We start from the raw sequence: 14,843 nt of genomic DNA on the forward strand, positions 1-14,843 counted from the left end.
TACAGTTGTGTGCTGGTGTGCATAGCATGAGCTCCAGCTCTTCTGTTGGCGGCCTGTGGCAGTGTGCGGCCAGCACATGTGCATCTTCTGAGGTCTTTTCCCGCTGTCCTTGCCTGGCTGTCCCTCCTGGTGGTATCCTCGCAGGGCTCCTGGGCTCCTTTGATCCTGAGCTCTTATGGCGAGCCTTCCTGTCCAACTGCCCTGGGATCTGTATGTGGAGTCGGGCCAGGCCCGAGCCCCAGCTGGGCAGGAATTCCTGCAGCCCAGGCTTTGGTTTGTGGGTGAATTCTGCAGCCCTCATTCATCCCTGGTGAAGATGGTGGCCCTGGCGGGCTCCCACAGTGCAGCACCCCCTCCACTCTGTGGGGCCAGCATGCTTCCAGGCGGGATTGCCCGGCTGCCCGGCCTGCTCTGACTCTTGCCAAAGCCCACGCATGAGCCCTGCCACCAGCCGTGTGCCTGTCCTGCCGTCCCATCCCTGCGGTGCCTGCACTGACACCTGTGCACCTGTCTTCTTGGGGGTGTTGCTGCCCGCGCACTCTTCAGACCCTTCTCGGCTCTCACCTCTGCGTTTGAGTCTTTGTTCTTATGGTGTGTGTTTGGATTATAGATGTTTCCAAGTTTCATTGAAGATAGTCGCTGTTTCTGCTTTTATTCTCCTTGCTTTTGTGTAATTCCCTAGGGTTTGGAAGAGTGAAATGAAGACATTAACCTACTGCTCGGAAACCTGAGGTCCCGATTTGACTTGTTGAGATGGGAAGGGGAGGGTGAACTGGAATAAAGACTCATGTCTGGAAAGTTGAGTAAGAGGTTGTGAAAATGTAGTTCAAGCAAGGTGTGGGGAGGGGTGGCGGTGTGTCTGGAGAGAGGGCAGGATGTGGGGTTCGGAGTTCCCGTGTCATAGGCCTGGTAGGCAGGAGGGGGTGCGGCGAGGGGCTGATGGCCAGAAGTGCAGGCCTGGGGAGGGGCCTCAGATCAGTGCAGCTGACAGAGCGGTGCTGGGGGCTCCACCACGGACCTGGTGACAGTGCTGCAGGCAGGCAGCAGGAGTGCCCCCATCTCCGGGCGGGCGGGGAGGGGCGTTTGCTAGAAGGAAGTGTGGGCACAAAGCCACAGCGAGAGCAGGGGGATGGGTGGTGATGTACTGGGTCCTTGGGGGCCAAGGGACAGAGCGGCCCTGTGTCAGGGGTGTCTGGCGGCTGCAATGCCTGGGACCACGAGGCCAGTGCTGCAGGGTGGTGTAGCGGGGCCAGGTCATCAGAAGGGGGGCAGTTGGTCAGAGTTGACGAGGGCTTTCCCTGTCTACGCCACCATCAGCGACGGGAAGAGTGGAGGTCTGGCAGCAGCTGGAGAAGCAGATGAGTCAAGGTGTAGGATATTTTCAAAGGATGAGGGGACATGTGACTGGGTTTTCCCAGTTGAGGGGAAGAAGCCAGAGAAGAGAGTGACAGAAAAGAGGCGGACTGCCCAATGTTTTGTGCTGCAGGCAGGCAGCAGGGTTGCCCCCATCTCCGGGCAGGCGGGCAGGGGCGCCCCTTTCCTCTGGGCAGGTGGGCAGGGGCGCCCCCATCTCCGGGTGGGCAGGCAGGGGCGCCCCATCTCCGGGTGGGCAGGCAGGGGCGCCTCCATCTCCGGGCAGGTGGGCAGGGTCGTCTTGATGAACTAGAGGCAGCTCTCCATAAACATGCCGTTTCCAGGGGAGACCACTTAGTGTAGCAGGTTAGACCTACCGGGTCTCTGCGGCTTGAAGCACAGGTCCTGCCCCACCTGCTAGCCTCCCAGCAGCACCTTGACCTTGCCCGAGGTGTGCTTGTGGAGGGGGGGGTTAGGGGGGTGGGGGCATTTCAGGTGAGGAAGAGGCTGGACGCTAACTAGAGGAAGTGTTTACTTGCTCAGATTAGTAAACACATGACTACAATCTTGAATTTCCCAAGGGAATTCTGGGTACTTGGCGGTACCAGGAGGTTCTAGGATTTGTGCCTGTCATGGAATAGAACTTTCCAGTGCTCCCATGGCCCTGCCCCACTGACAGCATCTCCAGTTGTCCTGTGTTGGCTCACTACACGGTGAGATAGAGGGAAAGAGCTGTGTCAGGAAAGCACCGTGCCCTTTCTTTTGGGAACAGGTCATGGGATGATAATAACGTGACCCATACTCTACCTTCAATCTCATATATACATATCTTACTTGTGTTGCCAGGTCCCTGCGTCACCATAACAGTAAAGAACCAGACTCAAGGCTACACGTCAGGGTGGTTCTTCTCTAGGAGCTTCGTGATCGTGACTAAGTCACTTAACTTCTCTGGTCCTCAGTGTCTTTGTTTTCTAAGTAGGAATAATATTATCCCTCCTGACTTTGGGTCTCCTTCATTGAATATGGAGATGAAGCAAGGTAAAATACATGGAGCTGTTTTGTGACCTCTTACACCCTAAAATTTGATCTTGTAATAATGAGGTCATTGGAATACCTCAAAGTCATCATTATGACTAGACTTAGGAAGGTCATTTGATCATTCGCTTCATCAAAGGACCAGAATTATGGACGGATATACATATGTTACCCAATTGGCCAGAGTTAAATTATTATTATAATTTTACCTAATGTACTAAAAAGATCTTAGATTATTATTATTTTTAAAGATTTTATTCATTACTCATGAGAGACACACGGAGAGAGGCAGAGACACAGGCAGAGGGAGAAGCAGGCTCCATGCAGGGAGCCTGATGCAGGACTTGATCCTGGGACCCCAGGATCACGCCCTGGGCCGAAGGCAGATGCTCAACCCCTGAGCCACAGGCATCCCAAGATCTTAGATTAAATGTTTTTAAGATTTCACTGTAATTTTTAAAGATTCAGTTTAGATTTTTTTGTCAGAATAATTCTCTTCAGTTTTTTATTTTTATTGATTTATTTTGGAGAGTGTGTGTGCTTGCAAGCTGGGGGAGGGGCAGAGGGAGAGAGAATCTTGAGCAGACTGAGCCCAAAGTGGGCTCCATCTCATGGCCCTGAGATCATGACCTGAACTGAATTCAAGAGTCGGATGCCCAACTGACTGAGCCACCCAGGAGCCCCCTCCTCTTTAGTTTTTTTTTTTTTTTAAATTTTTACTTATGATAGGCACACAGTGAGAGAGAGAGAGAGAGAGAGAGAGGCAGAGACACAGGCAGAGGGAGAAGCAGGCTCCATGCACCGGGAGCCCGATGTGGGATTTGATCCCGGGTTTCCAGGATCATGCCCTGGGCCAAAGGCAGGTGCCAAACCGCTGCGCCACCCAGGGATCCCCTCTTTAGGTTTTTAAGAAAGAAGGGTCTTCTCTAAACCACGGTAGCTTTTGTGTCTGAAACTGATGATCTCTTAGACTTTATTTCCTCGCACGCTCACCGTCAGCCCCGCGCGGGGCTGCAGTTCTGGGCTCCGTAAATTGCTTTAGAATGAAGCAGGTTGGATGCTGGGTTGTTAGACACACAGCAGCCTCTGCGGCCCCGAGCTGCCCTTCCGTTCCGTCCAGTGGCCTGATACAATTTACTTCCTTCTGGTATCTTCTGTTTTACGGTGATGGCGTTAGGTCCTGCTTTCTGCCTGGACTTGAGCTCCTGGCTGTGTTTGGATAAATGTGGATTTGCTGTCTTGTGGTCTGGGCTGGCTCTGGTGCATGGTCCTTTCCCACCTGCTTTGTTTTGGGCCTTGTCTGCTGCCTGCACCAGTGAGTTTCCTGAGGGCAGGACGGGTCACTTCCCATCCGTGGGACCTGCCACAGCACGGCCACCGGGCGGGGGTTGTGTAGTCGGCTCGGTATTGCTGACTTGAAGCATAGACAAGTCTTCATGGAAAGCCATCATTTCCTCTCAGATAAATCCTTTTCTGGGCCCTGTTTTGGAGACTTTCAGGCTTTTTCTGTTGAGGTGATGGTATGTCCCTATATCTGAGTCTTAGCATTCTTGTTTGAAGGTGGAGCCAGTCCTGCATCCCCTCTGTTGACTTGAGTTCTGCCTTTGGAGCAGCCGGGGTTTTGTCTCTGTGACGGTGTAGACGCTTCCTCACCATTTTTCTCTAACCAAGTGGTGTTCAAATTAGATAGGATTCAGGGGGTCTGTGAATTTCCTGGTATTAATGTGCAAAATTCTAATTGTAGATATGCACATTTTTGGCAGAAAATATATAGATTCACAAAGAATTAATCAGTTTTGCAAAGAGGTCTAAGACTCCAGTTTGTTAAAGAGGTTGTAGGCTCATCGGCTAGAATATCTAATAATGTGAACACTGCTCTGGATGTGTATTTTCTTGGTGTTACCGAAATGTATTCTGATAGTTGATGTTTCTGTGCCAGGAACACAAAACAGTTGACGTTTTTGTGAGGAGGCTTGGGCCATAGGTGCTGTGATTGCATTTTCTGAGAGCATGACTTGAAATTGTTGTCTCCAGACCTTTTGGTAGAGGATACTCAGAAGGTCTTGTGGTTCACCCCAGTCATGGAAACCAAGTCTAAACCAGACAGACTGAACGGTCAGGACAACTGCTATACTGTTTCTCTTACCCTGTGTTAAAATGAATGAATCTAGAAATTGAGAAAAACACGTAGGAATGAGATGTTATAGAGAAGGAAGTGGGGTGTTATGCCTGTTTCTAGCTGCAGGTGGGGAGAGAGCATGTGGACAGTGGCCCATGTAGTGAACTGTGCAGGGCGGTATCCATTTCCCATTGCTGCCATAACAAGTCAGCACCAATTTAATGGTTTAAAAGAACAGCACTTCCTACCTTACCATTCTGTAGTTCCGAAGCCCAATATGGGCCTCACTGGGCTTAAATCCAGGCTTTGGTGGGGCGGGGACCTGGAGCCTCAGGGGACGATCTGTTACCTTGCCTTCTCAGTCCATGGAGTCCCTCCATCTCCAAAGTCTGCAGCAGCTGCCCCCATCCTCCCAGCTGCTTGCACCCTTCGTAGGCTTCCTGCGTCCCTCTCATGCTAACACCTCTTGGTTCTCTGGTTCTCTCTCTCTCTCTCTTTTAAAGATTTAAAAATTTATTTTGAGAGAGAGAAAGCACACAAGTAAGGGGGAGGAGCAGAGGGAGAGGGAGAAGCAGACTCTCCACTGAGCAGAGAGCCCGATATGGGACTTGATCCCAGGACCCTGAGATCACGACCTGAGCCCAAGGCAGATGCGTTACCGACCGAGCCACCCAGGCGCCCCTCTGGTTCTCTCTTCTGCTAGATCTCTCTGCTGACAGCCACAAAAGGTTTTCTGCTTTTAAGGACCCATGTGACTAGATAATTCAGGATAATCTCTCCATTTCAAGATCCTTAACCTTATCACACATGCAGAGTCTCTTTGCCATATAAATAAATGTATGCACAGGTTGTGGGGATTGGAATAGGGATGTGGACACTTTAGGGGGGTCCTTATTCTGCTTCCCCTAGGCATCAAAGCATGAACTATAGGGATATAGGGACTTGATCTAGGCAGTTACTGGTTGTATTGCAAGAGAGCCAGGTTTGATTTTGTAAGCCTGAAATACTAGTCACAACACTAATAGTAACCAGTTTTCCTCTTTAGGCCTCAGACTCTTCACTTGAAATTATTTTGTCTTTTAATTATTGAACCTGTGTAGCCTAGGTATTGTAATTCCTGCTGTGGTGCACCATCCAGATTTCTCTTTCCAGAAGTCTAGCAGATTCTGGGATTATGAGTGGCTGATAGCTCTCAGTGGGTCCTGCTTTAGAGTTTGCCCTCAGCTGAACAGAGCCACATTGTCCTAAGTCACACCCCTCTCCAGGGACAGCCTGCCTCTAATGACTGATGGATGGGGGTGGGGGCTGGGTAGCAGAAGGGCCTGGCTATGATGGCTCCACTCTGGGGGGGACACCCCATCTCCAGCCTCCCCATGGCATTGCAGTCCCTCTGTGTCCTCTGCACAGTCTTGCTTCCTTCATGCCTTCACTCCTGCTTCTTCCATGGTGTCGTTTCCAAGAGTATTCCTAGCAAATCTGTGCACAAAGCTTGATGTTTTACAGCTTGTTTCCCAGAGAACCTGATCATCTGAATGCTTGGCAGGCCCCTTTTTGTTATTTGTTGTTTGGCTTTTGATCATATGATTTTGACTTGTTTTATGACCAGTGATTTTTGATTGAGTGTTTGACATCGTGGGAAAAAAAACGATGGAAACTTTGGATGTCTTTGTCTTCCTCCAGAGGGTTTACTGTTACTTCTGGTGGATAGCTGGCTGGCTCTGGAGCACCAGTCTGCTCAGATCACTTAAAATCCAGTCGTGGACCAAGATGACCTGGAGCGTTATTCTGTGCAGATTGACCTCCTTCTAGTTCACCTTCACTTCTGGCCTGTGCCCTACGGGTCCCTGACCCAGCACTTAGTGCTTCGCTGACCTTTCTCTGTGGTGGGCCCTGTGCTCCGTCTGTACCCTCCACCCATGAGCCTGTCAGAGGCTTTCCTCAGTGTCAGCTGCTAGCAACAGTTTCCAGACCGACAGATTACCTCCAGCCGAAGGAGGGGCACGGAGGTCAGGCTTGTGTTTCTAAGCCTCCTTCCTTTCCAAGATCTGGGCATTCATTCACCACTGTGGTAGCTTCTGAGACCTTGAAACAAATTCAGAGTATCTTGTGTAGTTTGTATAGTTATCCTCTGCTGGAGGCTGCCTTGCTGTTGCTGGGAGCCGTTTTCTGCTGTTCTGGTGAAGGATGATTTGTTTTATCAATCTATTTCTGTTGAAAATTATGGTTTTATTAAAAATACCATTTATATCTTTATTGTTTATTTTTATGCTCATTTATAATTGTTTCCATTTACATTTGAATGGAATTGTTGTGTCATAAAGTATAAACAGATAAAGGCTTTGCATAGACGTTTCTAAGTTGTGTGGCGGGCACTTTGTACTAATTGATACTCCAGCAGCAGTAGAGGAGGTAACTGCCTTTTTAATCTCTAACTGTGAAATCTAACTTCATAAACATGTGTGCATTTTCCTTCGTCCCGCAGGCACGTGCTCTAACACCTCAGACTGCAGAAACAGATGCCATTCGGTTTTTGGTTGGGACGCAGTCTCTTAAATATGATAATCAGGTAACTATTTTTGACATATGTATACATGTTAATTACTAAGACTATTCTTAGTTTTATAACCATTTTGCTCTTCATTTTTCAAGTAACATTTGAGAAAATCAGTGCCACACAAACAAAATAAAACTTGCATTGGGATTTAAATATCCAACTGTATGTAATAACTGAGTTCAATAATTGAAACTTACTCTGTATAGTATCACTGTCATAGTTTTTGTGGTTATGAAGGGTTTGCTGTGTAAGTGATTGGGAAGCAGTCCAGGGGACGTGGTCGGCACCCCTGCTTCTACCCGGGCCGGTGGGTGGCCATGCGAGGTGCTGACAGCATTCTTCCCAGCTGAGCCTGGGTGGGCCCGTAAACCATCAAGTTCTAGGCTTTTGCTGCTACCTGCTCCAGGTCCTGGAATGGCTGTTCAGGCCACTGTCGTAGAGAGTGTTGTCTGCTCACAGATCAGCGTTCAGTTCATGACTTGACGCACACATATGACCTTGACACACAAGGATTAACCTTGCTGGACTTCATTTTCCTCATCACCGATATAGAGATAAAGCGGCCCGCTTTCTGTACCTCACAGACGCTGAGGATGTCGCAAAGATGTGTACTGTTGGATCCTGGGGAAAAGCACCACAGGCCACATGACCTGGTGCAGGGCCTCTGCCCAGGTACCACTGTCACACAGGGCAGTGGCTTTAACATAGCCGTGAAAGAGTGTTTGGTGCTGGGTGTGTGTAGTGAACTTGCCACCCTCGTATTGCTGACGAGGGATTTTAAATTGCTGTAATCATTTTGGCAACTGATTTGGCGACATATATTAAGAGCTTTATAAATAAATGTTTATATTACTTAACCCTCATTTTCTATACCCAAAACATAGGGAAGGCTTTATATGCAAGGAATATTATTGTAATGGTACAAATAATTGCAAAACAATTAGAAGCAAACAAAACGTGCCCGTGTTAGTTTGGTTGAAGCTGCTGTCTATGCTGGCAGATTCTCCTGGTTGGATCTGATTGAACCTGGTTCCTCATGGTGCAGTGGTTGTCATTGACTGCGCTCATTAAGTTATAAACTCGTATGGTTCGTAATTTAAGAATCGTTAGACGATTCAGTGAAATGTTAAAATAGTATATATTGTGTGATCACGATTGTGTTAGAAAAGTAAATCATTTTTCAGTAGACACAAGCATTGAATCATTAGGCGTATACGTCAACTAATGTTATGTCACATCAGTTACACCTCAATTAGAACAGCTGTGGATAAAGTACAAAATTGAGTGTCTATGTACAGTAAAGACTAGGAGGAAACAGGTCAAAAAGCCTCACACTTTGACCCCGGTTACCTTTGGGTATTGCAAACATTTGTGAGGTAATTTTCATTTTTCTGAACATGTGTGTGTGTCACTTTTCTTCTGGAAGAATGTCAGGTGAGAATGGTTTATTTATGAAAATGGTTTCCAGTGGCTGTCTCTCAGGGAAGAGGGACTCGTGCAGTCTGGGGGCTGCTGCTCGCTTGAGGGAGGGGGTGCCTAATGGGCCCTCGCTCACAGCATGCGTGTGCATGTTCCCCTCACACATGACGTGCCCTGCTCACATGTCCCGTGCATGTTCCTCCTCTGTACAACCTGTGTTCTCTCCTGCGTGATGGGCTTGGTTCCCCTCACACGCAGCACGTGTGTCTTCAGAGGCTGGCTGCCAGCCGGGGCTGCCAAGAGGACCCACCCCCCAACCCGGGAGGCGTGAGCACAGCATTCCCCATCCTGCTGCTCTCTAGAAGCAGTACTGTCCTTCCTCTGTTTCCCACTGATGATGATATTATTATTATTATTATTATTAAAGGCTTATTTATTAGAGAGAGAGTCCACGTGGGGGGTGGGGAGGAGCAGAGGGAGAGGGAGAGGGAGAGTCTCAAGCTGACTCCCTCCCCATGGAGTGTGGAGCCAGAAGCAGGGCTTGATTCTATGACCCTGAGATCCTGCCTGAGCTGAAACCTAGAGTCGGACACTCCTCTCCCTGAGCTGCCCAGGCGCCCTGCCCACTGATGTTCTGGTTATAACATGATTACCTGGTGCATTTGCCAGTGATGACAACTGGCCCCTCTGCACCCCGGCTCCTGCGGCCCCTCCTGCTTGTCTGCCGATGCTGGGGGTGGCCGGCTCCACAGCCAGGTGTTGGGATAGGCCAGGGAAGTGGGGCCTGTGCCCCAGGGGCGGCTCGTTGGCCAAGGGTCAGAGACACACACACCTGCAGGATGGGGAAGCGGGGGAGCTGCTCAGGACTGGGTGGGGACAAGTCTCACACCTGTGACTTCAGTGGACGCATGTCATCGACCCCATTTCTAGGCAGGTGGGGGGTTGGCCCTGCACAGTTGTGAGGGTTTTCACAGATGAGCGAGCTGGAATGTGGCAGAAACACAGCTGTTCCCCTTCCCCTTCCACCTCCTATCCCCCCACCCCCCACCCTGCAGCACAGGTGGTTAGGGTTGCGAACTAAAGGCGTCCTGCTTGCTTCCCTGCAGATACCCACACAGATGGTGCTAGTGCTGGGGGCTGTGCTGGTGCTGGTAATGGGGGCGGCCCCAGATGAGGCCGCCCAGGCGGAGGTGGGGGGGGTTGGGGGGTCCTGCTCACAGGCCTCTGATGGGCTGGCTGCTGGCTGGCTGGTGAGGGTTAATGGCTTCTGGCTTTGCCTGGGGCCATCAGCTCCTGGGCAGTCATTAATTCCCTAGAAAGTGCCAGTCCCTGAATCAGTCCCAATTAATTCAGCTGTGCTATTTTCTGAAAGTTTTTGGAGCTGTCACAGTTGCTGGCCTTTTTTTGTCAGATGAACTGCTTTACTTTCTGTCCGTAGTTTGCACGGGGTTCCGTGTTGGGAGCAGGATGAGTGTGCGTGGAGTCTTTCATCTTTCTGGATTCTCCTTCATGGGAAGGTGGGGAAGGTGGGGTTCTTTCCACAGAGGGCACGTTCATTGGGGGATTTTATGTATGTATGTATTTATTTATATTTTAATGATTTTATTTATTCGAGAGAGAGAAAGAGCAAGCACAAGCAGAGAGGGGCAGAGGGAGAAGCAGACACCCTGTTAAGCAGGAAGCCTGATGTGAGACTTGATCCCAGGGCCCCAGGATCACGTCCTGGGCCGAGACAGACGCCCAACAGACTGGGCCACCCGGGAACCTCCAGTGGGGGCACTTTACGCAGAGACTCAAAACAAGGGATTCCAGGTTGAAGGAGTTGATTTGCTTCTGTGCTGTGCTTTTCCCAAAGATTTCCTTTGTCTTTTGCTACCTGGGAGATGAGTGCCAGGGTGACAAGCACGCAGACTTGTCCTCTCTCAGCACAGGCCGTGGAAAGGCGGATCCCTGAAGGGAGTGACACTCAGTGGCTTCATCGCCTGGATCGATTTTTTTCCTTTTTGTTTTTAATTTGTAAACTCCATTTTTTTGTTTGTGTTTTGAGTAAGAACAGCTTTGCTCATGAGCCCTGCTGCCTGTAAGCTTGTCCTCAGTGACCCTGAGAGTCACCTGGGCCTTTGTTAGACATGGAGGATCTCAGCCCCAGCCCAGACTAACCGAACCCCGTCTCCCCGCTCCACACCCCTTCTTCCCATTATTGATTACACCTCAGAATTTCTTTTTGAAACATAGAGTTCTCTATGTCTTTTTAGTTGTTGGATTTTTATCTAAAAGCATATAATAAAAACACAGCTGGAGGTACTGCGGTGACCTGTTTAGGTTCCAGCTTTTCCCCCAGCCCTGGAGCAGATGCTGTGAAAGGCTTCCATCTTGTCCGCTTGTTATGGTCTGGATGTTTGTTTCCCCCAGATTCATAGGTTGGAACCTAACCCCCCAGGTGATGGTGTGAGGGGGTAGGGCCTGTGGAAGGTGCTTAGGTCATGACAGTGGAGCTGCCATGGATGGGATTGACCCAAAGCTTCCTACCCCTTCTACCACAGGAGGACACAGCGAGAGGGTGGCCATCTGATCCAGGACGACGGCTGTCACTAGACCCGATCATGCTGGCACCCTGCTCTCAGACTTCCAGCCTCCAGATCTGGCAGGAATAAATTTCTCTTGTCTATAAGCCACCCAGTTGGTGGGATTTGTTGCAGCAGCCCACATGGACTAGGACACTGCTTTTCTAGGAAATGCCCTCACTGGGTGCCAAGAGGGTGTAGAACGCAGGTCTGCCTGCCTGCCTGCCTGCCTGCCTTCCTTCCTTCTTTCCTTTCTTCCTTTCTCTCCCTCCCTCTCTCCTCTCTCACTTTCCCTCCCTTCCTCCCTCCTTGTCTCTCTCACTCACTCTCTCTCTCTCTTCCCCTCCCTCCCTCTCTCCTGGCTGCCAGGCATGCTTTGGCTTCATGGAGAAGGATGTTCATATACTGGGACTTATTAGCTTCAGGATAGACGTAATACAGACAGGTAAATGGTGGCCATGTGGGTGTATTAGGTATTGGGGAAAGTGCAGCATGTTTGATGTTAACTTTGTTTTTTTTTTTTATGAACTTATTTTTTATTGGTGTTCAATTTGCCAACATATAGAATAACACCCAGTGCTCATCCCGTCAGTGCCCACCTCAGTGCCCATCACCCAGTCCCCCCCACCCCCGCCCACCTCCCCTTCCACCACCCCTAGCTCGTTTCCCAGAGTTAGGAGTCTTCATGTTCTGTCTCCCTCTCTGATATTTCCCACTCATTTTTTCTCCTTTCCCCTTTATTCCCTTTCACTGTTTTTTATATTCCCCAAATGAATGAGACCCTATAATGTTTGTCCTTCTCTGATTGACTTATTTCACTCAGCATAATACCCTCCAGTTCCTTTGACTTGTCACTTAAAGTCTTAGCTAAAGGATCACTAGATGTTTCAGTTCAGAAAGCAATCCTAGAAATCCATTTTCCTAAATATACTTAAGCTGAAGCAAGAACCCAGAACAAGTGACTTCCTCAGGGTGAAGTGGCCAGAAAGTGGCATAATCAAGCCTGGAAGCAGGTCCTCGGATCCCAGACGGTTGGGCATCCCGTGTATCCCCTGAGGCTGAACGCACTGTGCTGAGACGGAGTTTCAGGGGTGCTGACTAGAGCCACGAGGAGAGAGCGCAGAGGTACGAGGCCATCCGAACCACTTGCTCTCTCAGGCCTCTAGCCACCTGCGGTGTCCTGTGTGCTTCTTAAGGACCTGCCTGGAGGCAGCCTATTCGTTTTCTGTGCATGACAGTCTGCTGAGGGTGGGCGAGCCCAGTCCTTTATCCTGGTGGCTGGACCCGTCTATCCTGGTGGCTCACAGGCCAAAGCCAGCCACAGTATGATGTGCCTGTGGCCAAGCCGCTGATTCTTAGCTTTCCCTAAGAAGGGAGCTTTTAAGTTTTTATTTCTAATTTTATCCATTATTTATTTTTTTTTTCTTTTAAAAAAATTGATAAGAATTTGTTTACCTTCAGTTCAGGAGGAGAGATGAAGTGGAGAGACCATACAATGGCCTGGAGTGACAATGACAGGCTCCAGTCTGGCTCCAGGCCACAGAGGAGCCAGGGTCTGTGGGCAAGGGACAAGGGACGCCCTACTCTAAGGCCCGATTCTCCAGGAAGATGACGAGCGTGAACATCTTTATGGGCTTCCTAATGAATTTTATGACTCTTCCTCCTAACTTCTTATATAGAGAGTCATCTGGGCCCGTAACCCTGCACTAGTAAACCCGACTGTAAAAGACTTAATAATGGTAATTCAAAATAGATGAGTTTGGTCTTCATTATAAGCTGTTAAAACATTTAAAAAACTCAGATATGGTGTGAAGCACATCAAGTGAAGATTAAGCGCTACCCAGATGACCACGTCTGCCCGGCCCTCTTAGCCAGTGTTCATTGGTCTTCCTTCTGTGCCCCCATAATCTTTTGCACTCACGAGTTACAGTGTTGTCTTGGAATTGTCTTCATAACTGGCCTGGAGCTGCATAAATGTATTCCTCCGAGTATTTCATTGTGTGTCCAGCGTAAGCTGGGGAGTGGGTCGTGTCCTGAGGACAGATGGTTGGAGCCTTGGTCTCCTCTGAAGTCAGGAGCTGATTTCTGCTCACCTGCTGCAAAGCCCAGGGGAGAGCGGGGAGCCTCCGTGCGCCCCGGATGGCCTGGGGCTTCAGAGCACCTGCTCTGGAATGCTGTTTCTGACTGAATGAGACACCCGGCTTCACCTTTGAGGCCTGGGTTCCTCCACCTGTGGACTGTGGCTAATGGTGCACGCGGCTCTGTTAAGGATTAGTAGAAATAATGTGCGTCAAATAGCACCGTGCCTGGCCCACGTACCTCTTGGCCGTTATGACCCATCTCTTCATTGTCCTGGCGTCTTACGGTCCTTCCTGAACATAACATTTCATGAAGATGTGTTCTGTGGGCCTGCCCACGAACCCACTGTGAGCGACGCTATGTGGAAGAACCTTAGCCTGTCAGGCTTGCAGATGAAGGTTAAGGGCCGTAGTATCAGTGCGTGTCAGATTAGGAGAGGAGGACTTGGGGGGGGTCTTGGGCTTGGCCCTCCTTCCTGCTGTGTCCGTGTGCCCGGAGGCGTAGAAAGGAGCCTAGAGGAACTTTGGGGCAGGCCTTGGAGCCTGTGGACAGCATGTTCTTGGTGACGGAAGGTGTCCTGGCGAGGTTGTGAGAGGGAAGGCCCTTCCCCAGGTGAGCGCGGCCTGGAGCAGGGTGGGGGCGCTGGGCAGGAGGGCCCGGCAGCCAGGGGTCCTGGGCCAGCGGGAAGAGGCCAGGGCGCAGGGCGCTGGGGGTCAGTGCAGCGGACGGCGGGCTTGCTTTGGGGTGGGCGGATGGAGCCAGCAAACGGGAATTCTGACGCCAGAGCTCTGGTGGTGTCACCGTGTGGGGCTCCTGGCCCTTTAGCGCAGGGCAGAGGCACAGAAAAGGAGGGAACAGGAAAGAAGTGCATTTCGGCGCATTCATTCACGTTTTCAGTCCTAATGGATTTCCAGATAAGTAGGAAATCTGTCAAATAATAAAGAAAAACATTTACTCATTACCCTAACAACACAAAAGTTATTCCGGATTTTGTATATTGCCTAGTAGTCTGTGTTCACGTGTGACTTTTATATAATTGCGTGCCATTTTATATTCTGCTTGTAAACTTTAATGCTTTCGTAGTATTTTTGGTATTTATAATTGCTCTTTATCATGATTTTTAAAGAAGATTTTATTTATTTGAAAGAGAGGAGGGGCAGAGGGAGAGGGAGTAGCAGACTCCCTGCTGAGATCCCATGACCCTGAGATCATGACCTGAGCCCAGACCAAGAGTCAGACACTCAATTGACTGAGCCACCCAGGTGCTCCGCCCCGTCTTTTTCATGATTTTTAAAACTATATAATAATCCATAATTTTCTTGTTGTTCATTCATTCTCTGGGACAGGTTTTAAGAAATCAAATTATATCAATTTCAACATTTATGTAGTTTCTATTTACATGTTATAATAAATCTTTAGAAAGAATTATTCAAATGTACGATGTGTACCGATTTTACCACAGCCTTCCCAGGGTGCGTTGTCACCATTCAATCAGCCTCACAGAATTCTTATTTTAAATGTTAATGTCATGAGATACAATAAAGAATGATTTTTTCTCACTTTTGAATTTTGTGGTTATACTCACTCTAGTGGATTTGTGTGTAAGGTGTAATGTACCCACACTCCATGTGTCTAAAGTAGCCAGTCTGACACCTTTTACACACTCATGCACACACTGACACCCACCCCATGCCCACAGGACCACCACCACCATCACCGA

At 49.4% G+C, this 14,843-nt stretch overlaps 1 protein-coding gene across 1 annotated transcript in view; it reads left to right on the forward strand.

Annotated features, from left to right (window-relative positions):
• The window catches only part of EIPR1 (EARP complex and GARP complex interacting protein 1), a 122,357-nt gene that overhangs the window by 8,062 nt on the left and 99,452 nt on the right, over window positions 1–14,843 (forward strand). Inside the window, exon 2 of the mRNA XM_041756781.1 lies at window positions 6,990–7,073. Coding sequence (XP_041612715.1) covers window positions 6,990–7,073 — 84 coding nt within the window. The remainder of the gene's footprint in view (window positions 1–6,989; window positions 7,074–14,843) is intronic.

Source organism: Vulpes lagopus, chromosome 5, assembly GCF_018345385.1.
Source record: "Vulpes lagopus strain Blue_001 chromosome 5, ASM1834538v1, whole genome shotgun sequence".
Taxonomy (NCBI): Eukaryota; Metazoa; Chordata; class Mammalia; order Carnivora; family Canidae; genus Vulpes; species Vulpes lagopus.